Source organism: Bubalus bubalis, chromosome 2 (genome assembly GCF_019923935.1).
Source record: "Bubalus bubalis isolate 160015118507 breed Murrah chromosome 2, NDDB_SH_1, whole genome shotgun sequence".
Lineage (NCBI taxonomy): Eukaryota > Metazoa > Chordata > Mammalia > Artiodactyla > Bovidae > Bubalus > Bubalus bubalis.
The window spans coordinates 176,380,145-176,405,197 of NC_059158.1; the positions used below are offsets into that span (position 1 = coordinate 176,380,145).

Consider the following 25,053-nt stretch of genomic DNA (forward strand, 5'->3'; position numbering starts at 1 on the left):
ACTTTGAGCCAGTCACTTAACATCTCTATTCATGATAATCTGTACAGAAGTTACAGATTTTACACCTCATCTGTAAAATGGGTACTGACAAGAGTACCTAGATCATGGGGTTGTTCTGAGTTTTAAGTATGACACACACACATGTGTCCTTCACAGAGTAAAGTGTTAGCTATCATCCTTTTCTTTACCATAACTGGGATGGAGCGAAAATCACAATGGTTCAGAAAGTTTGAGAAGCACAGAGGGAGGCCTTACTACCGCTCAGAATGTGCCCTTCACCCCTCGGTTGCCCTGAGTCCATACTTGGGTATCCGGAGGAGGTAATGAAGCCAGGAAGCACCCACCTGCGCACTTGGTGCGGCTGACGAGGGGTGGCCCCGGACGGCCGGTGCCACCGTCACCAGGGCGCGTGAGCAGCACGCTGATCTCGTACTCCGTGTCGGGGTCGAGGTGCCACAGCTTGTAGGTCTGCAGGCTGACGGCGTGCACCTCGGCCCACGGGCCGCGCGCCATGCGGTACTCAATCTCCTTTCGCACGATCGGCCCGTCGCCAATGATGGAGTTGGTGTTGAGCTGAATGATGAGGTAGGTGGGACCGGCGCGCAGCAGCTGCGGGGGTGCAATGGGGGTAGGGGGCTCTGCAAGGAGATGGGGGAAAGACGGAGCCAGACGGATGCCGCTATGAATCCTTGGCTCCCAGTTCCTCATCCTGCAACACCCAAAACCCCTAGAGCCCTCCTGGTCCCTCACCCCTACCCCAGGCTCCTCATGCAGCCCTCCAAGTCCTCGACTAGACTGCTTCCCCTCACTAAATGCCCAGGCCCTAAGAGACACCGAACTCCAAAAGCCGACCTTGCCCCTCACCTCACACCTTCTCCCTCACTCCCTTCCAGATCCCGAAGTCCTCGCCTCTAAGGGCTGACCGCTTGTCAGTTAGGGTCAACACTGGGAGGCCCACAGCCCGATCCCGCCTCGCCCGGGTCACACCTTGACCCAGTCCGCACGCGGGCCCACCTCTCAGAGGGACCTCCTCCCCACCCTGACCTTCAATTAGGACTGGATCTCCCAGGAAATGACGCCCGCTCCGCGAGCCCCGCCCGGGAGGTCAGAGCACACCAGGAGTCGGACGCGGCCTTCCCTGCCCGTCCGCGGGCCACGCCCCATCGACGAGACTCCGCCCCCCAGTAGAAGCCACGCCCACCCACCTTCGCCCGCCCCGCCCCTCGGAGGCCGACTGCTCGCTCACCCTTTACGATCAGCTCAGCGAAGTTGGAGACTCCCGCTCCACGCGGGGCCTGGGACACGCAGCGGTACAGGTCCTGATCCTCGCGGCTCACGGCGACCAGCGGGAAGGTGGCCAGGAAGCGCCGGTGACTGATGTGCCGCACGCCGGCCGCGGGCACTAGGGCCCCGCTCTGTCGCTGAGCCGGGAGAGGGACCAGTGGGTCAGGGGAGCCGGGGAAGAAAGGCCCAGATCTCAGTCTGACCCGGGCAAGCGGAGTGGTAAACTGTCCCGGCCCCATTTCGCCATCCCGAAACTACCCAGGGACGTGTGGGATTCCTGGAACCAGCCCTGCCCCAAGAAGGTGTGGGGCCGATTACGGGAATGTGGCCGCTCTGCCTTGGTGGCGGGGTGTGGTTGGGGATGGGGGATGGCGGGGAGGGGGGAACCTGGAGCCGCGCTCTGATGTCGGAAGAACGGGGCACTCAAGAGGGCAGAGAGCCTAGAATGAACCAGGACGCGTGTGTTTGGGTGCTGGAGAAGGACAGAAGGCCTCAGCCCTCCGCAAGGGAGCTTGAACTTTTCGTAAGAAGCTGGCCAAGGTCCCCACACACACACACACACACCCCGGGCATCCCCAACCCCCGCTCACCTGCAGAAGGAAACGCTCGGCCTCCGCTGCTCGGCCTGCCGCCATGCACTGGAACGTGGCGTTCTGGCCCGCGTTGACCTCCACGTCGCCCAGGCGGGAGAAATGCGGGGCCTTTGCTGCCGGAATAGAGCCCTGGGGTGAGCTGGGCCAGCGCCCCAGGAGCCTCGGCCGCCCGCGCCCCCTCACCTTGCGCCCCACGGGGCCAGGACTCACCGCAGGGGTAGCTGAGAAGCAGGATGTCATCTAGGCCCATGTAGCCCCTGCGCTCTGGGGAGACAAGGGCCTCAAACAGCACCTGGGGGAGGCAGGAGGGTTCCTGTCATCTGACATTTCTCCAGCCCTGCCCACAAGAGCCCCCTTTCAAGCTCTGCTCCAGCCCCATCCTCCCCAACAAGCAGAGGTCAGCCCCAGCTCACAATTAACCCTCCATACCAAGCCAGCTGGTTGTGACAGAGGGTGTCAGCACGCAGAGCCAACAAGGTCAAGGCCAGAGGTTCCATCCAACGCGGATGGATGTTACCTTCAAGCCGCAAAACTTGGCAGCCAAGACAGGGTTTCCAGGTCAGCACTATTCCAACTCACCCCTTCCCCAGTCACAAACTATCACTGTTAACAATGACCTCTGATGCTGAACCCAGACTGAACCATTACTGAAGAACCACAGACTGGCCACTGACCTTGACCACAGATGGACTCCTGATGCTGAACACTGACTAACTCCGACCTCGGCCACTTGGTTACCCTGACCTCACACTGACACCCCTCTCTACCCACACTCCCAATCACAGACTCACCGCAGACTGAACCCAGCCCACCTGATATTCATTAGGCCAGAAGGTGCTGACAGCCAGTTCAGCCTGGTACCACTGACGGCCATGGGATCCAGTCATATTCCAGACAGCACTGCCCAGGGGACCCCCATTGACACGCACATAAATGCCCAAGGTGCCCGGGCTGTGCCCATCCCGGCTGTACAGGAAGTAGCTGAACTGCACACAGTGGGTGTCATTCTCGCTCAGGCTCTGGAAGATGACATGGGCCCGCTGGCCTGGAGCATGCTGGGAAGCATTGACCACCAAGTAGGAGCCTGGAAAGAGAGGGGGAAGAGGCAGGAGCTGAGAACGTAGGGGAGGACCACGGTCAGGTGGGCACAGAGGAGGAGGCAGAAACAAAGGACTTCATGTGGAGTCAGGGGGCCTGAGTTCTGGTCCCAGTTCTGACTCATGGGATAAGTCCCTCCATTTCCCTGCATCCCTTTCCCAAAGGAAAGGCTTGGAGCAGCAACAAACACACAAATCTGGCTTTGTCAAAACCCTTTATTGCTCCTCACGTCACCCCTAATGACCTCCATCCAAGCTCATGTTGGTCCATGTCTTTTCCCACATACTGAGCTGTCCTGGGAGACAGGGACTATGACAGTCATCTCAGGAGTCAAGAGTCTGGCACATGACAGGCCCTCAAAGTCCACCTCTTCTGAAGCCCCCCCACCCCTTCATCCCTCTACGGGTGTCTCTCCTGGCACCCAGATCATTAATAAAGTGTGTATCACTCTCCCCACCAGCCTGTGGGGCTCCTCGGGGCTCCACTGTGTTGCCAGCACAGGTCTGCAAGCTGAACGAACATACAGAACAGAGATTGAATGAAAGGACTCTAACTTCCCTTCAGGCCCCCACCCCCCTGAATCTAAATTCCTGGGATACAATTTCTCTTGATTTCAAACCTGGAGAAAGGCAATCCTGTCCCTTCCCCAGAGATCCAGGCTATGCGTTGGGAAGGGGGGAGGGGGAGAGGGAGCTGGACTCCTCTGGACCTGGCTGAGGGATTATGGCCTCCCTTCTGTGGGGAGAAGGCCCCAGCAGCTGCCAAGAGGGTGCCCGAAGCCACGCAGGGCTGCCTCTTCCCAGGCTTGGCCACCGGCCAACACAAGCTCATTCAGATCCCAAACCACGAGGCTCCCTGCTCCAGGAGGGCTCTCCAGGGACTCCGCTGGAGGGAATCGCATTCATCTGCGGGAGCCAGAAGCCTGTGAAGAAGGCAGCTCCTGCATCAGTCCTGGTGGGGTCGTAAACAAACCTCCAGATCCCCATCCCCACCCAGGAAGGGATGCATCCCAGCCCCCAGCACAGTCTCTCTTGGCCCACGCCTCCATCCTCTCTCCTCTCCCTGTGAGCAGCTGTGTGTGCATCTCTCTCCCCCTTTCAATCTGACACTTTGTTCTTGCCTCTTCCTCCTGCTCCCTCTGCCTCTCTCTCTTCTTTTCCCTAGTTTTTTCTCACTCTGCATCCCTCCCGCTTCTCTCAGCCACTCCCTTCATCCCCATCGCCCCACCCTCTCTTTTCTCCTGCTCTCTGACTTCAACGATGAATCCCCCCTCCTCCCTTCTCTCTCCACCCCCAGCTCCCTTCCCTAAAATGTGACAGAGACTCCATCCATCTGGCTAACCACTGCATCCCTAGGATCCAGCCCAAGGCCCATACTGCATATGAAATTTCTCATCCCCTTTTCTCACTGGGTCTGTCTCTGGTGGTGTGGGGGAGAGAGAGAAGCAGAACCTACACAAAGTGGTCAGGACTGTAACAGGTGAACTCAAATCAGCCACCTTGGACCTGAAGGCTAACCCATCTCAGGCCAAGGCTGGGCCCTGGGGATATGAAGTCGGCCCACCCAGCATCCCTGCCATGGTGGGCACCTTGACAGCTCACTGTCACCCAGCTCAGACTTTGACACCCGCCGGGACAGAGGTCAAACAAGGAGCTAAGAGTCCTGTGAAGGCAGAGATAAATGTCCCATGGAGGGCAGAGTGTGAGCAAACGCACAGAAGCGGGGAGACACCGGAGGGCTCCAGGAGATGAGGCCGGGGTAGGAGGCCAGGCTGCAGAGGTCAGGTCGTGGAGGACCTCCCTCCTGCTGGCTTCAAGTCCTGGCCCCAGAGTGAGAACCTTCGCTGTCCCTCCCATGCACTCTTGACAGCAGATGCCATGTTGGCCATTCTGCAAGCTGAGCAACAAAGGCCCTGGCTTCCTACTATGTCAGGGCCAAGAGGAGGGGCCTCAAGCTATCCAGTTCTGGGTTCCCCCAGCAAGCCCGTTTGGTTTTCCTACTATGCTATGTCCTCTGATCCAGCCTTTATCAGTAATAAAGGTGACAATCTGGCCTCCATCCATCTTATCCTCTTCTTAATCCCCAGTTGATTCTTTACCCAATGGCAATGGGTGGATCTTAGTAGTTAGGCCCCTCAAATATCTCCAACAATTGTTTCTAAGCATTCATTGAACAGGCCACCCCTGGGTTATGTACATTACAACACTATAAAATGAATTATTCTGTGCTCCATTTTACATGTAAGGAAATGGAAGCTCAGAGAAGTTAAGTGACTTGCCAGAAACCACACAGCAGGTAAAGTGATGAAGCCAGGATCTGAAGTCCAGGCTTCATGACTCAGTGCACTCGAGGTCATCATCAGGGTAGAAGGCCAGGACTCGGATCTATGCAATTAGTCTCCTGACTCCCAGTCCAGTGTTCATGAAGCCAAATGCTCCTCATCCTGAAATAGGGACTGGACAAGGCAGAAGCTGGGAAAGACCTGGGACTTGCAGGAAGAAAGGGGCAGAGGAAGGGAAGGTTTTACACACATCCAGCCCCCAGGGCAACTGCTCTGTCAGCATCTTGACGTCCTGGGGAACCAGGATTCAGTCACAGGGAGAAGGAAGCCTCCCTGAAGGTGGAGGATTTAGGAAGACTTGGCAGGAGTAAGGAGGATCCTGAGCTAGGCTGCCCCAGGAATAGCGGGAGGTGGGCTTTATCCTAGAGTTTACAAGGGTCTTTGAGGCCTTGAAAACCTGCGCCCACTGTGCAGGTAAGACTGCCCGATGTACACCACTGGTCTGAGTCCAGAGAGCTCCACATTCACAGTCATATGTGTCACTACAGGGCAGATGAGGCCCAGAGACGTTACGCAATCGGCCCAAGGTAACACAGCCAGTGGGCAGGCGGCCTGGCCCTGGAAGGAGACGAAGGAGGAATGGTGACTGAGGGTAGGCTCACCGTGGGGCAGGTCCGCAGGCGCCCGGGTGCCGGGGTGGATCCGCACCTGCTCCCACTGGAAGTCGTCGTACTGGGCCTGGCTGTACTCGCAGGGCACCGCTGGGTCACTCGTCTCCTCGAAGGTGCAGCCAGCTGTGAGGGCAGGACCTGCTTAGCCCAGGCTGGAGCGGAGGTGCTGGCCCAAAGGTCTCCTGGGCTACCCTCCAGGTGCCCCCATGGTCCCCTCCTACTCAGGCCCACCCTCCTCCCCTCCGTCTCCTCAAGCCCTCCCCCCACTGCTCCCTCCAACAAAATGCTCCCTCCCCCACCCTCTTCCCCCACCAAGGCCCTCTTTCCATTGTCTCCTCCCCATGCCAAGACCTCCCACATTGCCCACCCCCTCCAGTGGTTCCAAAACCCCCTACAGCTCAACCATGCATTAAAGACCCTCCTCAGCAAAAACTGGTTGTTATTACTCTGTGCGTGTGTGTGTGTTTGTCACTCAGTCATGTCACATGGCTACAGTCCACCAAGTTCCTCTGTTCATGGGATTCTCCATGGCAAGAATACTGGAGTGGTTGCCATTCCCTTCTCCAGGGGGATTGTCCCTACTCAGGGACTGAACCCAGATCTCATGCATTGAAGGCAGAGTCTTTACCATCTGAGCCACCAGGGAAGCATGTTATCACTATTACTATCCTTTAAAGTCTCACGACAACTCATGAGATCAGGACAAGAATTATCCCCATTTTATAGATAAGGAAACTGAGGCCCAAAAAGCCTAAGTGACTCCTTTAAGGTCAATCGGCAGGTCAGTGATAGAGGCGGGGTTTGAACCAAGATCTCCTGACTGATGGTCAGTGTTCAGCATCTTTGCAGAAAGAACAGACAGTGGGCCCCAGGACTGGCAGAATCGATCACCCTAAGCCAGCCTTGATGGCATCTCCTTAAAAATAACAACAATTGATCATGTGACTTACAGCAAGCCCAGCACAATGCTAAATGCTGAGTGTGGAGTCCCGTTCAGGCCTCGGCTTCTGAGTAGGCACCACTACCGTGTTACTTCTACTTGATGAATGAGCTCAAGAGATGCCCACCACCCAAAGTCACCCAGAGGTCTCTGCCTGCAGGAACATGGCAGGCAAAAACACTGTCATGTGAGGTCCAGGCACCAATGACTACAGGAAGCAAATTCCCAAGATTCTGAGCCACTACGCACAGTTTAAATAAGAAGGGGAGGCAGGAAGAGGGGACGGAAATGGATGCTAGTCCTTCGGTTGGTAATGAGGTCCACGAATCTTAGCTGGCTCATCAAAGCCCTGACTTGGACCTAATAAACCTGAGAACACCACTGGTTCAGGAGGTACCTGGTGCTTGCACTCTCCCCTGAGCTGGTGCAGCGGTAAAGAATCCACCTGCCAATGCAGGATGATACAAGAAACTGAGGTTTGATCCCTGGGTCAGGACAATCCCCTGGAGGAGGAAATGGCAACCCACTCCAGTATTCTTGCCTGAAGAATCCCATGGACTGAGGAGCCTGGTGGGCTTGGACTGAGCACATATTGCCACCACTACCAGGGGTAAACTTGGGCATCTGAGACCCAGGAAAATGCCTGGATGAGCGGCCAGGAAGCAAACACAAATCATGCCAGGCCCTATCCAGCCACTGGTACTTCTCCCCACTTGACAGATGAGGCAACTGAGGTTCCAAGGGGTGAAGGAATTTGTTCACAGTATAAGGTGGTAGATAGGTAAGTGGGCTTTGGCATCAGACAGACTTGTGATTGCATCTTGACTCTGCAATGTGCTAGTCCTGTGACCATGACCATTGCTCATCTTCAGCTTCTCCATCCACATGGGGGTTTGTTGAGGATTCAACACAGGGGTCCACTTAGCATGATGCCGGCACATGCAAGCACTCAGAAGACAGGAGCTCTGCACCTGAGCCGCCTGAGTAACAGAAGCAGAATTTGAGTCCATGGTGATTCGAGGCTGAGGTCCACATTCCCCACCAGAAAAACCTTCACTCTGAGAAGGAGCAAATCTGAGCCCCTTCTCAGCCTCAAGGAGAGGAGGGATGAGCAACAGAGAGTAACAGGGATTGAGTGCCGCATGCCAGGCACAGTGGTGGGCAGCTGCACACATGGCAGGTGGCCTGACTTTCAGGAGGCTCTGCTGTGCCCTCTGCAGCAGGGGACCTCTCCAGGTTGTCACAGACCATGTGAAGCAGCCCCTTGAACTGACCTGCAAAAGCCAGGCATGCACAGGCTCACTGCTGTTGGGGGTAGGGGGGCTAACCCTTTCCTCTTCATGGACCCCATCAGGGTGTAAAATAAAGTGGACACAAGGCTGGCACTGAGTGGATGGCACAAAATAATAAAAGCCTCGCTTCCGAGCTGGGGTGGGACCTTCACTGAGCACTTTGCCTCTTTGCATGAAGAACTCTGGTCAGCATGTGCCCTGTAGCCTATGGAAGGTAGGTTTTAACCCCATCTGTGCTGGGGAGGCCTTGGCTCTCCCCCTAGAAAATGACCCATAGCACAGCACAGAGAGAAAACAAGGCCAGTAGAGATGGTCAGGGAGGGCTTCCTGGAGGAGGAGACAGCTGACTCCATTCACCCTGAGCTGAGTCTGTGCCTGAGGGTTTCAGTCAAGGCCTCCCTGAGCCAGATGAATTGCAATAAAGGGAACCCCAAGACCTAGTGCTGCTGGGGTTCAGAAGGACCTGGGGTTCAGGTCCTTCCTGTTCCCTCACAAGTAACAAGGCAGCTGTCCCAGACATGTCACCCGTGGCCCTAGGGCGAGCCTGAGAATGCCAGCCCCCTGGCTTCCTCCCATCCATTCTAAGCCAGGCCAGGCCACGTGAGCTGTCAAGACTCCCAGACTAAGTGATCTGGCCAGAGGGACCCCCAGACTGTCTGACCTTAGCCAGGGTAACCTTCAGACTGCCTGACCCAGGTCAGTGACACCCAAACAGACAGACCTGAGCCAGTGGCCCCATCCAGATGACCACCAGACCATCTGCCTTCAACCAGACTGACTGATCTCAGACCAGCTGACCACAGCCAGAGTGACCCCTGACCGCTATCAAATAATTTCAGCAACTGACCCCACCAGGCTGACTGACCCCAGCTGACTGTCACCACTCGGAGCATCCCCTTCCAGAGGCAGAAGGATTTCTCTCCCTGACCCGTGTCCATCCCCAGTCCTGAGTTTCTGGGCCAGGCCCATTCCAGCCACGGTCCTTAGAGGGTAACAAATCTGGAGAGCCCCACCCTGACCTGGTCCCCAGCTCACCCTGGGATGGGAACAATCTGCCCTCCCAGATCCTGGGAAAAGCCCCCATCACCTCCAGTCTGGATGGCTCAGGAGCTATAAGTCCCAAAGCCAGGTCCCCACCTCTGCTAGAGACCCAGCTCCTGCTGGGGGCCCCCAGCCCAGAGGGAAGAAAATAGATCAGACTTTGCATTAAGAGCAAGAATGGTCAGGAAATCCCTCCCGGCTCCATCGACCCAGACTTGGGCCCAGACATGCACACACACATCAATGCCACCACGAGGGCTGCCACCTGCCACCAGGACCTGCTGTGCCACTATCCCTCAAAGTAACTCACAAGGTAGGTACTATGATTATCCCCATTTTACAGATGGACACCAAGGCACAAGGAGGTGAAGGTGGCTTGCCCAAGGCCACATCTTAAGTCTGAGAAGCTGGGATTTAAGCCATCTATCTTCATTCAAGAAGACTGGCCACATGTGCCAATTCAGTTCCAGTCACAGGACATCCACCCACTGACAATACAAAGCAGGCCCCGGGTTGGCACCAGTAAAGGCACATGGATGCTTAAGACTCTGCTCTGCCTTCAAGGACTTCCTAGTTAGAGTGGAGGTGAGGGAACAAGACAAAACAGAGAAGAGTCAAGGCCACAGTGGTGGGGATGGGGAGGTGGTCAGCGGAGGAAGGTAGGTGCAGGGGGAAGGTTTCCTGTAGGTGGGTGCATCTGAGCAGACCCTGGAAGGATGGGTGTCACTGTGGCCAGCAGAGATGGAGAGAGGCATTTGAGGCAAAGGGACCAGCAGGAGCAAGGGAAAGTAGTGGGTAACACAGTTCATCCAGGACACAGAGAGGAGCCCAGACTGGCCAAAGGAATGGGAGATGAGACTGGTGGGCAGGAGGCTGAGGCCAGATCTAGGAGAGCCGAGTGCCAGAGTGAGAGGTCCGGCCTCATTCTGAGTGGGGAAGACACAATTCGTATTGGAGCAGAGAAGCTCCTGGATTCAGATGAGAGAGGTGATACATCCTATCAGCCAGCGGTCCTCAACCTTTTTGGGACCGGGGACCAGTTTCATGGAAGACAATTTTTCTACAGACAGGGCGGGAGGGTGGGGGCAGCGATGGTTTTGAGATGATTCGAGCACATTTCGTTCATTGTGCACTTTATTTCTATTCTTATTACATCAGCTCCACCTCAGATCATCAGGCGCTAGATCCCGGAGGTTGGGACCCCTGCTATAAGCCATGAGGAGGGCAGAGGGCTTCTCCAGAGGACACTATAGGGTCAGAAGTGGGATAAGTTATCAAGGGGTCTGGAACCACATGTCAGAAACCAGTGAGGAAGGGACCTCAAATGCCCATCCTGGACACAAACAACACACGTCCCAAGCACACCGACAGAAATGCACAATGCACACACGAGTGCATGCACACACACACACACACTTAAATGTTCACACTCTCTTCCCCCAGCCTCATCCACGCTTTGGGGACAGAGTCTCAGCTGGGGACAGGGAGAAAACCAGACCCTTCTGCGGGTACAGCATCTCTGCCAGGGCCTCCCTCAGAGGGTGGGCTGAATCAACCCAGGACCCCCAACAGCTCCCCCAGCCTCAGATCAAACTGGCCCAGCTACATTCCTCAGCTAATCTCCCCAATCTGGCAGGCGGTTGCCTGAGCAACCGTCAGCCACAATTTGGGAAGGGAGGATGATGGTTTGTCCACATCCGGCTGGGCTGTGGATGGGGTGATGTAAGGGGCAAAGCAACCTCTGCAAGAGGAACCAGAGTGTAGGAGGGGGTCTCCACCCCTCCATATGCATGTATTTCCATGCACAGACGTGTGTGTGTGTGTGTGTGTGTGTGTGTGCACACACACATGCACACGCCAGTGAGAGTGATGGCCTGGTGCTGACTTGTGAGCACTCGACTGGGAGGCAGGAGGCCTGGGTCTAATTCCCGCTGAGCCTCTAACTCCCTGTGTGACCTTGGGCAGGTGGCTTGCCCTCTCTGAAGCCCCACTTGCTCACCTATGAAATGAGAATGAAGATCTCAGTGACTTCTAAGGCTGCTCCACCTCTAGAATTCTGATCCCATTTGTGTGAGCATGCATGTGGGTAAGAATAACTTGAGGGCAGAGAGATGCTACGGGGGACAGGTATGTGAGGGGGAGCACGGGTCTCAAAGTGTGCGTCTCCCAGGCAGTGCGCTGTGAAGTCGTGGGTATGTAGGCGTTTGTTTACATGCAGGGGTACAGTCAGCAGCAAGTGTGTGCCTAAGGGGAGGTGAGTGTACGTGGTGGGTAGAGGAGAATGGTGCATGTGTGTGCGTGTGTGCCTGTGCGTGTGGGCACCACAAACATGGAAGCACCAGACTTCCTCCCCACCAGACACGGAATGGTGCTCTGTGCCAACTACGGCTGCCAGCCAGCATCAGTATTTTCCAAAGACCCTAGGTAAACAGAGTCTGTTTGCATGAGATTTGTGTTCCCTTTGGTTTGTCAATAGAACATTCAGTTCCCAAGGGATGGCCCCAGGAGAAACAAAACTCCTCCTGACAGATTACAAATTTAGGGGCTGGCCTCATACCCTACCCCCGGCATAGCCCCAACCCTGGCCTGGGGAACTCAGATACAACCCCAAGGATAACACTGGCTCATGTCATCATCTGAAGCCACACCCCCTTTCTAGGTAGCCCAACACCACCCTGGAACCAACACAGACTCACCCTTGGACGTTCCTGCCCAACCTAGCCCCATCCCACATTCTCCACCCCAACAATAGCTCCATCTCAGGCCTGTCTAACCTCCACCTCCTCCCTTCTTGAGGTCTCTTTTGCCTTTGAACACCATCCCCAAGCCCTGTGTACAGGAGAATACCAACCAAGGCTGGACTTACTGACTGCACAATCCCAGCTGGTTCCCTTTTCTCTATTTTAAATTGAAGGATAACTGCTTTACAAACTCATGTTGGTTTCTGCTGTACAACAATGTGAATCAGCCATAAGTATATATATTACATACGTATTACATATGTATGTATACATCATATGTATTAATACATGCCCTCCCACTTGACTGTGCCTCCCACCCCTCTAGGTCGTCACAGAGCACCGGGCTGACCCCCTGTGTTATACAGCAACTTCCCGCTAGCTATCAATTTTACAAGCAGTAGTTTATATATTTCAATGCTACTCTCTCAGGTCGTTCCACCCTTTCCTTCCTCCACTGTGACCACAAGTCCATCCTCCACATCTGTGTCTCTATTCCTGCCCTGAGGATGGGTTCATCGGTACCATTTTTCTAGATTCCATATATATACATTAATGAGATATTTATTTTTCTCTTTCTGACTTACTTCACTCTGTATAACTGACTCTAGGTTCATCCACCCCAGTTCAACTGACTCAAATTTGTTCCTTTTTATGGCTGACTAATATCCCATTGGGAAAGACCCTGGGAAAGATCGAAGGCAGGAGGAGAAGGGGAAAACAGAGGATGAGATGGTTGGATGGCATCACTGACTCGATGGACATGAGCTTGAGCAAGCTCCGGGAGTTGGTGATAGACAGGAAAGCCTAGCATGCTGCAGTCCATGGGGTCGCAGAGTCAGACACGATTGAGCGACTGAACTGAATATTCCATTTCATATAAATACCACAACTTCTTCTGATCCTGACCAACCCCACCCAGACTCAAAGACCATGATTCCAGTCCAGAAACCTGGCCCAGCCCACTTCACTGCTCTCCTGGCCCATACATACAGATCAATACAGCCAGACCTTAGCTAGGGCTCCCTGGCACTGCTCCCCAGAGCCCTAAATAACTGATGATCAATTAATCAAGGGCAGGGCTGGCAGCAATATGCTTACTTTCTAATCACACAGCATTCAGCAGAGCTGCAACCAAGATTACCCAGGGCCAGGCCACAGGGTGAGAAAGCTGAGCTTTACCCTCTACAGGAGCCAATACAGAACCCAACAGTGCCAGCATCCTTCCAGCTCTACTAAGAAGAGAAGGAAGTCAGCTACAGCAGAGGAAACTTCAGCCAGACCTACTCCCCAACTCCTGGATCAAAAGCACAGTAAGCCCCAAAATTAACAGCAGGGCTGCCATATTGTTAATGTAAGGGGAAAAAATAAAAGACACTAGCTCCTTGAAAGAAAAACATTGACCAACCTAGACAGCATATTAAAAGCAGAGACATTACTTTGCCAACAAAGATCCATCTAGTCAAAGCTATGGTTTTTTTAGTAGTCATGTATGGATGTGAGAGTTGGACTATAAAGAAAGCTGAGCACTGAAGAATTGATGCTTTTGAACTATGGTTTTGGAGAAGACTCTTGAGAGTCCCTTGGACTGCAAGGAGATCCAACCAGTCAATCCTAAAGGAAATAGGTCCTGAATATTCATTGGAAGGACTGAGGTTGAAGCTGAAACTCCAATGCTTTGGCCACCTGATGCGAAGAACTGACTCATTGGAAAATACCCTGATGCTGGGAAAATTGAAAGCGGGAGGAGAAGGAGATGAGAGAGGATGGATGGCATCACCGACTTGAGGGATATGAGTTTGAGTAAGCTCCGGGAGTTGGTGACGGACAGGGAAGCCTGGCTGCAGTCAATGGGGTCACAAAGAGTAGGACACGACTGAGCAACTGAACTGAACTGAACTGAAGGGGAAGACATGGGGCAAGGCTGGACTCCAGAGGCAAAGGGCTGAAGGGAGGGCTGTTCTGTGCAGAGGTTCAGTGGGCAAAGTGTCCATGGCCCCTGGTAGTGCAGACACCCTGTGTCACATAAAACCACAGTGCAGTCCAGTGCTTAAGACCCCGCACTTCATATGCAGGGGATGTGGGTTCGATCCCTGGTCAGAGAACTAAGACCCCACATGCCACATGGCATGACCAAAATATTTTAAAATAATTTTTTTAAGTGCAGAGTAGAGAAGCAGAGGGCTCTGCACGAACACATGCAGTGCAAAGACCTGGATTTCCAATGGTCCCATGGAGAGAGAGGGCTACGTGAGCCCAGTGCGGGTGTCGGGGTGCAGTGCAGCAGTTCCACACTGCACAGAGGCGGAAGGCAGTTACACAATGCACAGGAACAGAGCCAGGGTGCACAGACCTCACACGGCACCAGACACAGCACAGCAGGACTGGTCGGTGCCATGACGCACTGGAGAGGTGCCCCATCCATTGTGGCCATGACCCAGAGCTGCTCGGAGGCACGGTACACCAGTGAGCAATTAGGGGTACACTGGGCTGGCACTGGGCACCAAGGGATAGGTGTATAGAAGAACACCAAGGGGGTCCACCCAAGCTTCACTAGGCTTGGCACATATTGGCACTCCATGAATCCTCACCAAAAGGATGTCTAGAGGAGGCAGGCTTAACACAGAGATATTTGGCAAAGAGAAGGACATTGTGCAGTGCAGAAGGAACTGCTGGTGCTCCACACAGTCCCAAGGAGCACAGAAAGTGTAGACTCGAGAGCAGGGCGAAAAAGTGGCACCGAAATGGAATGTCGTGAAGACACCAGGTGAAACAGGGAATTCGGTACAAACGCTCTGGATCTTGAAACCCTAGAGCGCACGAACAGGTGAACAGGTACAGTGCAAGGCAGAGGCCCACGACAGTGAAGGTGTGCGGGGCACAGGTGCATCACCAGATGCTTGCAAAGGCAATGCAGGTAAAAACCCACACCAGTCCAGAGCCCTACAAAGTGGCCTCAAGCTGCAGTTTAGCTTCCGACTTCTTGGGCAGCATGCAGTGGGAGCCAGAGGAAACCTGCAGTGAAGCCGCTTGAAGCAAAGACATTGCTCATCTGGGGCTGCCTACAGAATCCCGGGAAGGACACCGGCTGACACCTCATGGTTCTACAGGGAAAGGCCGAAATAACACAGGGGCGGTGTTAGAGCGGCAGTGGTGCAGGCTGCAGGGCTGGGCCAGGAGAAGGCGTACCTCCGGGGCAGCACAGTGGAGCAACGGGACAGAAGTGCTGCGCCAGCAAGGGATGCTGTCCCGGGACAGCAGGACAGGGGACCGCAGACAGGCTGCTCCCGCCCATCCCCGATGCAGTGCAGATGCCCACTGCGACCATGCAGCGCCTACAGAGGCCATGTGACGCAGATGCAGCGTCGTGGTAGCACGCCATCTGTTGGCACAGCGCAGGGGTGCGTCGCCAGGGACCATGCCCGATTCCAGGAGAGTCCACAAGCCCGACACAACACCGTCGTCTGACGGTCACGCAGCACAGAAGACACAGAAGAGAGCTGCAAAGACACAAAAGGCAGCACAACGACAGGACACAGCACAACAGGACATTGCAGACGGAGCGAACAGACACGCACGAAAGTCCACACAGTCAGAGGAGCGTGGAAACGAACAGTGCAGCATGCAGCATAGGGCTGAGATGCAGAGCAGTGCATGGATGAAATCCAGTGGCCTCGCCTTGAGGGGATGAGTCCAGGAGCCCTGGAGAGCACACAGCCAGAGCAGTCCAGGGCCGTGATGCAGGGCAGTTCTTAGCATGAGGTCAAGAGGTGGCACACGCCTCCCATGGTGCTCTGGACAGCAGGGGAGCCCAGACCCCAGAAAACCCTTGCGTCTACAGCTCTGCCAGGCTGGGTTGACCACCCTACAGGTTGGGGGCTGAGGTCCCATCCACCCTGTGGGCTTCCCCCTCTCACATCTCCCATCCCCAGCACGTTCCACCCCAGTGACTCTCCAAGGGCACAGGATGAAGCCACCGCCACCCACAGGGCGGGCAGCCAGAACTGAGCACATGGTCCAGGTATTTCTATCTGAGCAGGGCCCCAGCACACTGGCAGGCGAACAATGAATTCAGATTCTGCTGAAAAGCTTTTGGACAATTAAAGCACATCCCCTGGCCCCCAGCCCAGGGCTGGGCAGTGTGGTGCAGGAGGAGAGAGAGACAGAGAGGGACACCTATTGGACTCGGCCCTGGTACCGAGTGGGTGGGAAGTGGGATGAACAGGGAGGGAAGTGGGCAAAAGGCTTCCCAGACCCACTGAACCTGGATGGCCCCTCCAGCAGCCCCATCCCCCGTCCCAAGCCTGGATTTCATCAGAAGCCAAGAACAAGCTTTTCTGAGCACATAGGATGCTGTACCACATACACACACACTTAATAACAGTTTAGCACACGCAGGGCTTACCACATGCCAGAACCTGTTCTAAACTATACACGTACGTGTATAAAATACATCCTCACTACAGTCCCGTGCAGTATGTTTCATTATCATCTCTCCTCTCACAGATGAGAACACTAAAGGGTCAGAGAGGTCAAGCAACTCGCCCAAGGGCTATGTGGCTAGCAGTGGGAGAGCCAGGATCGGAACCTAGATGGTGTGGTTCCCAAGCCACACTTCACCACTACACTCTAGGTACGCACACACACACACACGGAAACACACACATGCACACATCCTGAGCAATGTATGGCCCACCATCTCAGTTGAGACCCCCCCATCCTGTCCAAATAGGTTTCTGATACTTTCCAGTTGTCACCTTTTGTCCCTCAGCTGTCCCATTTCCCCTTCTAGCCATCCCCCATCTATTTCCCCACCCTCAGTTGCCCCCCCAACACCACCTGTCCCCTCATTCCCAGCTGTCCCCATCCCCCCCAATATAGCTTTATTGCAGGTTATGTCCCATCCCCCATCATGGTTCCCCACCCCACAGCTGTCATTCCATCCCTGGCTGTGATCTTGCCCATCAAATATCTCAACACGCCTTCCCAATTTCCCTCTCCCAATCCTTCCTCCCCTCTACTACGCGTGCACATGTGCGTGCTCAGTAGTCTCAGTCGTGTCCGACTCTTTGTGACCCCATGGACTGTAGCCCACCAGGCTCCTCTGTCCATGGAATTCTCCAGGCAAGAATACTGGAGTGGGTTGCCATGATCCAAGAATACTGGAGTGGGTTGCCAGGGGATCTTCCTGGCCCAGGGATAGAACCCGCATCTCCTGCATCTTCTGCATCGCAGGCGGATTCTTCACCACTGACCCAGCCCTTCCTCCCAGCCTAGTGGGGAAGGAGATGAGAAATGCTGCAGCCCACTGAATCATGTGCACTGTGGGAGAAACCTGGTCAATCGTGCCAGAAAGGGTCTGAGAAGGCTTCCCTGGGGAAGTGACATCAGAGCTGGACTCTGAAAGCTGAGCAAGAAGGCAGGCTTCTAGGAACTGAGGCGGGTGGGAAGGGCGTTCTTGGCAGAAGGCACAGCATGTGCAAAGGTAGAGAGGTGTGAAAGGGCCTGGCGGGTTCTGGGATCAACATTGGCCTGATGAGCCTGGAGCCAAAGGCGGACAGGGAGGAGCGGGGTCAGGGGAGGAGAGCTATAAACACAGAGCAGTCATGGAGAGCAGGGACTGGGTCATACACGGTCTTCTCTGCCACCTCAGGCTTTGGCCCCTGGGCGTTGGAGAGCCTTCAGCTTAGAGCAAGGGAGTGGCAGCATCCTATGTCTGCCTGAGAGGCCATTCAGATCCCAGGATGGTGGAAGCAGGCAGACGGCAGAACGGAGACCAAGGAGGGGGCCACTACAATGGTCCAGGCAGGGAATGAACGGGCTGCAGAGAAGGGGCATGGATTCAGCAAAGCCTTCTTCAGTGGCCACAGAGTGACAGTCCAGCCACTTGGTGAGGTGTCCAGGCCTCACTAAAGATGCTGTAGGCCTTGCACTTCTAGACCAGCACTGTCCCTGGAGTTTTTTGCAGTGATGGAGATGCTCTTGACCAATACACAGCCTGACCAATACAATAGTTACTAGCAAGAGGCGACTCTTGAGGACTCAAAATCTGGGTGGTGAGACTGAGGGACTGAATGTTTATTTAAATTAAAATCTAATAGCCAGGGACTTGCCCAATGGTTCAGTGGTTGAGAATCTGCCTTCCAATGCAGAGGATGTGGGTTCAATCCCTGCTTGGGGAATTATGATTTCACATGCCACGGGGCAACTAAGCCCTGGAGCAACTAGAGAAATCAGCGCAAGGCAACTGGAAAGAACCCTGCAAGCCATGAAACAAAGATCCAGTGTAGACAAAAAATTAGTAATCGAATAGCCACCTGTGAAGGAGTAGCCACCAAACTGGAGAGTACACGTAGAGAACAATTCCACCATTTGATAAAGTTCTAGTGACTATCTATTAAGAAGCAGAACCACAGGGGCTTCCTCCAGAGGGCCCTGGCACTGGGGACTGTCTGAAGATCAGGAGGCCGGCCCCCTGGAAGGCAGCATCACAGGCTGGGTTGGCACAGGCCCAGGCCCTGGTCCACAGTGGAGCAGAACCACAAGGACATTCCCCACCCAAACATGTACACCCCTTTCCTGGAGATGCAGACACCTAAATATACACCTAGACACACTGACCACGGAGCACCTTATAGCCAAGCCCACCAACACCTGGATACTCCAACACAGGCGCACCCCATTGCTGGATACATAGATACCCCAGACCGAGACACATGGGTACCCCCACCCAGGCATCTGGGCAGCCCCACAGCTGGGCACAAGGCAGCTACAGTCCCCCACACCCATTAACCTGAGGACTCCCAGCCACCGGCGTACACCCACCTCCAGATCCAGAGACACTGAGATATTCTTATGTTGACACATCCCGATCCTCCCACATCCGGGTCCTGGGACACCCATGCCCAGATCCTGAGATGTCACCCACCCAAAGAGCTCTGCACCCAAACTCCAGGGATCTAACACATGGATACCTGGACACCCAGCATCAGGCTCCCCGGGATCAGAGCAGCTGGTTGCCTCCTGACTCGGAATTCAGATCCTGCCACACAGGGTGAACAGATGGCTAGACGACCCCCCCCCTCTCCCCGCTCCGAGAAGCCATACATATGTCCTGTGCCCCAGGCTACAATCATACAATCACAGACACACACACACACCCCATTCTGAGGGTCCAGATGTCAGGGTGACACCTGCACACACCTCCCCCGGCCCCCCGAACCCCACCTGCAGGGTCACCACGGGCAGCAGCACTCCCCGATTCCTGGGTTTCAGGGGCAGCCAGGACAGAGGCTGAGAGGAGGACAGAGGACTGAGGGAACCCCACCCTTCTCCCACAGGGCCCTCCCCCTCCTCCCCAGACCAGACGCTCGCTCAGAGTGACGGTTGGGACTCGGATGCCTCTCACCAACTGCCGAGCCTCCAGGACAAAGAGCTGAGACAGGGGCGACACCAAGCCCTGCTAGCTGCTGGGGGGCGAGGGTGGTTGTGGGAGAGGGGGTGGCGGACAGCAGCGGGGGGCGGGGGACTCGCAGGCAGAGAGATGACCTCTCCAACTCCCAGTTCCCAGATGACACTCTCTGTGTGGCCTTTGCATACGACACCATTCCCCCCAGCAGAATTTTCCAGATTCCTGGAGGGAAACCTACGTCTTCAATCTCTACTTTCAGTGGAGTCGGTGCGCCCCCATCTGGCATCTCCAGCTCAGAACTTGACCCCCTGGACATCACTCATTCTTTCCTGCCTGGTGTATTTATTCAGCAGGAGTGGGCCAGACCTCGTACCTGGCAGTTAAGATTCAAAAGTGAGCTAAACACCCAGTCCCTGTCCCCATTGAGCTCATGGTCTCTAAGGGAGAAAGGAGCAATAAACTGTAATTACAATAATTACAGTGCTGTGAAAAAATCCAATCAACGCCCCCCTCCTCCCTTCTTGGACTAGAAGAGGGAGTAACCAAGGAAGGCTTCAGAGAGGAGGTGATGTCTAAGCTGAAACCTGAAGGAGGAGCAGGAGTTCACACAGTGAGGAGGTGGAGTTAGAGAGCTCTGGGGAGAAAACACAGCTTGTCCAGAGACCCAGAGAGAAGACTGAGGGCAGTGGGCATTTACTGGGTGTTGGGAGGTGGGTTAAACTGGTCAGAGCAAAGGATGCAAGGCAAAGAGCACAAAGCTGATGGGACTGGACAGGCAGGCAGGGGTCAGAGCAGGCAAGAGGACCTGGGGAAGAGATTTAACTGGGAGGTAATGGGGTGAGCTTTCAAAGGGTTTCAAACCAGGATTTCAAATGTGTTTTAGGAAGATCCCTGATACTAAGGAGGGAGGGGTGGAAGGAAGAGGCTGGAGCCTGCCTGCACAGGAAAGATGGGTAAGGATGGTGAGAAGGGGACAGATGAGAGAGATCCTGAGATGGCATGAGGGTCAGGTGCATCAGGATACAGGAGAACAGCTTGGAGGAGGGAAGGGTGTTGAAAGAAAAAGGAGGGCACAAGGCTCCCCCAACAACTCTAGCTAACCCAGTCCTGCATGACCAGCCACCCCCCACCCTGGCCTGGTTTAGCTGAAGAAAGCAGGGCAGGATGGTGGCCCACCTGGAACAAGCAGGGCATCCACCCTGGGTTTTCCCTGGCACCAGAGCTGGGCAGGAGGCCACCCAGGAGCTCAGCACCCCCCACTCTGGCCACTCTCACGTCTTCCTGCTGAGTCCCTCCCCCATCCCAGGGAGAAGGGCCAGCTGCCCAGACAAGCCTTTATTGCCCAACCTGAAACCACTGGGCAGCCTCTCCCTCATTCCTGCTGTCCACAGCGCCAGCAACCAAAAGGACAAAATGAGCTAGAACGCAACGGAATAAATTACTGCCAGATTTGCATGGCTCAGAGACATCACCACCCACCCTTTGGGGGGAGGGGGGACTCAGGAGGCCCTTTCAGGGAGCTGGGCTGACTCAAACCAGTTCGGGGACGCGGGGAGATCACATCCCTTCTACTCAGGGCTTCTGAATGAAGCTCAACAGTAATAGCTACAGGTGTCAGGAACTGTGGAAGAGAAGTGACTTGCCCAAGGACACAAGGACAGCACGTGGCAGAGGCAAATTTGAACCCAGGTCCCCCTGGCTGCAAATCACAACCTCTGGGGCTCTGTAGCCATCCTCAAAACCGTCTTTTGTTCCCTGGCACTCACAGACAGAGGCTTACTTTACAATCTACCAAGTACCATACACCTTTATCATGAAGCCCATGGGACACAGCAGAAAACCGGGGCCCCAGGAATGGAAGCAACTGGCTCAAGATCTCAGTCCCCAACCTCAGCCTTGGGTAGTCCCTCCTGTTAGAAGAGGGCGGGGGGGGGGGGGCGCACATCTGAGGGTTCTCAAAATCAAGGTGATGGAGGTAGGTATGGGAGAGCATGTAGTACCCTCGATTTGATCTCAGAGTGGGGGAGGGGGCAAAGTCGCTGCAGGACAGGGGTAAGTGCTGGGGGAAGATAAGGAGGGAGGTCGCCTTAGGGGTCCTCTCCTGCGCTCAGGGGTCAAAGCTAAAGCTGTGCGCGATGGCCTGGGGCCGCAGGGTCCGGCTGACCTCAGAGTCAGTGGCAGGAGAGGCTGCCGGCGCCCTGGGAGCTCCGCCCGAGAGGCCGGAGCGGGCGGCAGGGCAGCAAATGCTATCGGGAGAGGCCAGTTCTCGGAGACCGGCGGCCTGAAGGAGGCTCCCGGGGGCCGAGGTGGCTCTGCCTGTGTCTAGGCTCGGAAACCCGTCTGGGGCGTCTCCCCGTTACTCGGGCGCCCCGGGTACCAGACTGGAGCCGCCCAACCAGAGGGCGCGGGGATGCTGAGGCCGCCGGGAGGGCACAGGCCACCCCCGCCACAGAAGGGCCATCAGAAGCAACTCCGCAGGAGAGGGCCCCCAGTGTGGCATCCCAGGCCTCCGGGTAGGATGGGGGGTGGGGGAGGCGGGGACAGACACATGAACACACACAGCCGCCGCCGACACACGGTCCACAGCACACACGGACACACAGCCACAGCTCTGGATACACACATTCAGAAACGCGATCACACGTTCAACTTCACACACACACACACAACACACCTCCAAAAGACTCCACTCTCCGAAACACACTCAGAGAGACAGCGCGGTCACACGGCACCCAGAAGCACCGAGACACACGCTCACACGCGTACACTCACACCCCACCAGCCCGGAGGCCGTAAAAAGTTGCGGAGTCGACGGAGGAGGGGGGGTGTCCCAGGAGACCCCGGCGTCCGCGGCGCCTCCAGCGCGCAACCGGAGGGGGCGCCGTCCGGCCGCCCAGAGCCAGGCCCGGCCCACCCAGACGCACCCCCCCCCACCCCGCCCCGCCGCCTGGGTGCAGCCGCGGCCCGGTCCCCGCACGATCGCCCGGCCGCACGGCCCTCCCCTCCCGCCGGCCCCGGCGCGCCCCGCAGCCCCCCGCGGCCGCCCCCACCCCGCGCTGGGCCCTCCGGGCCCCGACCCCGGCGCCCCGCAGACCCGGCGCCGTCTCGGATCCGCCACCAGCCAACGCCGCGCTGAACTTGCGAAACAACAAACAGCCCGACATGTCGGAGTCGGCGGCCGCCGGGCCCCCATCCCTCGCTGCCAAGCCTCAGGCCCGGCCCGACCGGGGAGGCAACGGGGCGCCGCCAGGACAACTTGTTCCGGGGCCCGTGCGCCCCACGCGCACACCCGAGGGACACACACACAGCACAACCTGCACCGCCCCCTCGGGCGGCCCCGGCCTGGGGCACACACTCAAGCCGTGGCCCAGGCGAGGACCACACTCGCAACATTCCTGGACACGCAGCCAGCTTGCACGAACACACTCACATCCGCTCCAGACACGCTCCTACACACGCATTCCCGGCACACTCGGCATTCACTGGGACCCACGCAGCCCCCGGCGGAGCACACCGCCGGCCCCAGACACACGTACACATCGCGCACACGGAGCGCGGACACACTCGTTCCGGACCCGTTCCCACGCCTTCACACACGTACACGGATCTCACAAGCACACACATCGCACACACGTCCTCTGCTCCCCACGCGGGCAGAATCCACAGAGCACTCTTTGCCACACGCAGAACAAAAACACACAAGCCATTCTCGGACACACAACAAACAACACTCCAGGCTAGGGTACACACAAATGCCCAAAAATGCAACACAGCAGCAGAGGCAACTCCTGCCACACAACCGAACTCGGATGGACACACAACAGACATACAATCCTACTTGGCCCCACACACACACTACACAGAGGCAGACACGACACTCGGCGCACACCCCATGCCTTTATGCACACAACATTCACCCCAACATACTCGTGGACACACAACACACACAGCACCTTTTCTTGCACATCTCTCAGGACACATTCGCAGGCACACAACCCCCTGAGCACACGATCGCACATCCAACACTCAAGACACACCGGGAGCAAGCTCGCCACGTCCGGTCATCCAACACTCCCACTTTCTTTCGAGATACGCCACCGGCGCCGGGGCTCGGCGGGGCAAACTGGGTCCGACCGACGCGCGCTTACCTGCCGGAGTCTCGGTCTCGGGTGCGCAGAGCTGGAAGGTGAGCGCCAGGAAGAGAGCCTGGGCGCGGGCCATGGTGCGCCGCCGCCTGCCCCGGGGCCCGGCGCGGGGGGGCGCCGCCGCCGGAGCCCGAGCCGAGCCCGAGGCGAGCCAGAGCCGGAGCGAAGCGGCGCGGCGCCGAGCGGGACTGGCGCCGAGTCCAGAGCGGGAGCCCAAGCAAGCGGGGCGCTGACGTCAGGCTCGGCCGCGCGTTCCTCGGTCTCGAGGCGCCCCCTACTGGCAGCCGCGCGCTCCCCTGCCCAGTCCGGTCGCCGGCGGCCCTGACGCGCCCCGCCCCCACTCCCGGCCCCCTGCCTGGCGGTCCCGGGCTGGGCCTGGATTCCCAGCCGCCTCACTGGCACCGACGTGCTTAGGTGAGCAGATCCACTCCTCTGCTCATTGCTCGTGCCTAGCTCGCACACAGCTCTCCCGGACAGAGACCCAGGGACACAGAGCCTCTCGGTCCTACCCAATACTTGAATCCCCTTTACCTCGATCCCTTTCAGTGCGCATCCACACTTATCTCCAAGGACAGGGAGCTCATCACCTACCAAGGGCAGGTGATGGGGTCTTGGAAACGCTAGCTTTTAGAATTGTTCGTAGTATTCCTTTCAGTTAAGTTCAGTTCAGTCGCTTAATCGTGTCCAGCTCTTTGCAACCCCATGGACTGCAGCACGTCAGGCTTCCCTGTCCTTCACCAACTCCCGGAGCTTGCTCAATCTCATGTCCATCGAGTCGGTGATGCCATCCAACCCTCTCATCCTCTGTGGTCCCCTTCTCCTCCTGCCTTCAATCTTTCCCAGCATCAGGGTCTTCTCAAATGAGTCAGTTCTTCGTATCAGGTGGCCAAAGTATTGGAGTTTCGGCTTCAGCATCAGTCCTTCCAATGAATATTTAGGACTGATTTCCTTTAGGATGGACTTGTTGGACCTCCTTGCAGTCCAAGGGACTCTCAAGAGTCTTCTCCAACACCACAGTTCAAAAGCATCAATTCTTCAGTGCTCAGCTTTCTTTATAGTCCAACCCTCACATCCAGACATGACTACTGGAAAAACCATGCTTTGACTAGATGGACTTTTGTTGGCCTTTATCATCCTTTTAATGTCCATGGGATCTGTAGTGATGTCCCCCCTTTCATTTCTGATATTAGTAATCTGTGTCCTTTCTCTTCTTTTCCTAGTCTGGCTAGAGACTTATCGATTTAATAATCTTTTCAAAGAAGCAGCTTTTGGTTTGGTTGATTTTTTTCTATTGAATTCCTGTTTTTCATTTCACTGATTTCAGCTCTAATTTTTATTATTTTCCTGCTTCCCTGGCATTCGATTTGCTCTTCTTTTTCTAGTTTCTTAAGGCAGAACTTTAGATGATTAATTGCAGATCTTTTTCCTTTTCTCACATATGCATTCAGTGCTATAAATTTCCCTCTATGCACTGCTTACCCAGCATCCCACAAATTTTGATAAGCTGTGTTTTCATTTTCATTTAGTTTTCACTTATAAATATGTCAAAAAATTTAAAT

The 25,053-nt window shown here is 55.8% G+C and overlaps 1 protein-coding gene across 6 annotated transcripts in view; it reads right to left on the reverse strand.

Moving 5' to 3' along the window:
- The window catches only part of PTPRU (protein tyrosine phosphatase receptor type U), an 89,053-nt gene extending 65,372 nt beyond the window's left edge, over positions 1–23,681 (reverse strand). For 5 of the 6 annotated variants that reach the window (XM_044938033.2, XM_025278568.3, XM_025278566.3 and 2 more), the window contains exons 1-7: positions 23,498–23,681; positions 5,919–6,050; positions 2,690–2,961; positions 2,088–2,169; positions 1,875–1,990; positions 1,247–1,421; positions 345–638 (exon numbers count right to left, since the gene is read on the reverse strand). In XM_044938033.2, coding sequence (XP_044793968.1) covers positions 345–638; positions 1,247–1,421; positions 1,875–1,990; positions 2,088–2,169; positions 2,690–2,961; positions 5,919–6,050; positions 23,498–23,570 — 1,144 coding nt within the window. In that variant the 5' untranslated portion in view covers positions 23,571–23,681. Of the gene's footprint in view, positions 1–344; positions 639–1,246; positions 1,422–1,874; positions 1,991–2,087; positions 2,170–2,689; positions 2,962–5,918; positions 6,051–22,443; positions 23,441–23,497 lie in introns of those variants that run through there. The other variant, XM_044938031.2, reaches the window with a different exon arrangement.
- Between the last annotated feature and the right edge of the window lie 1,372 nt (positions 23,682–25,053).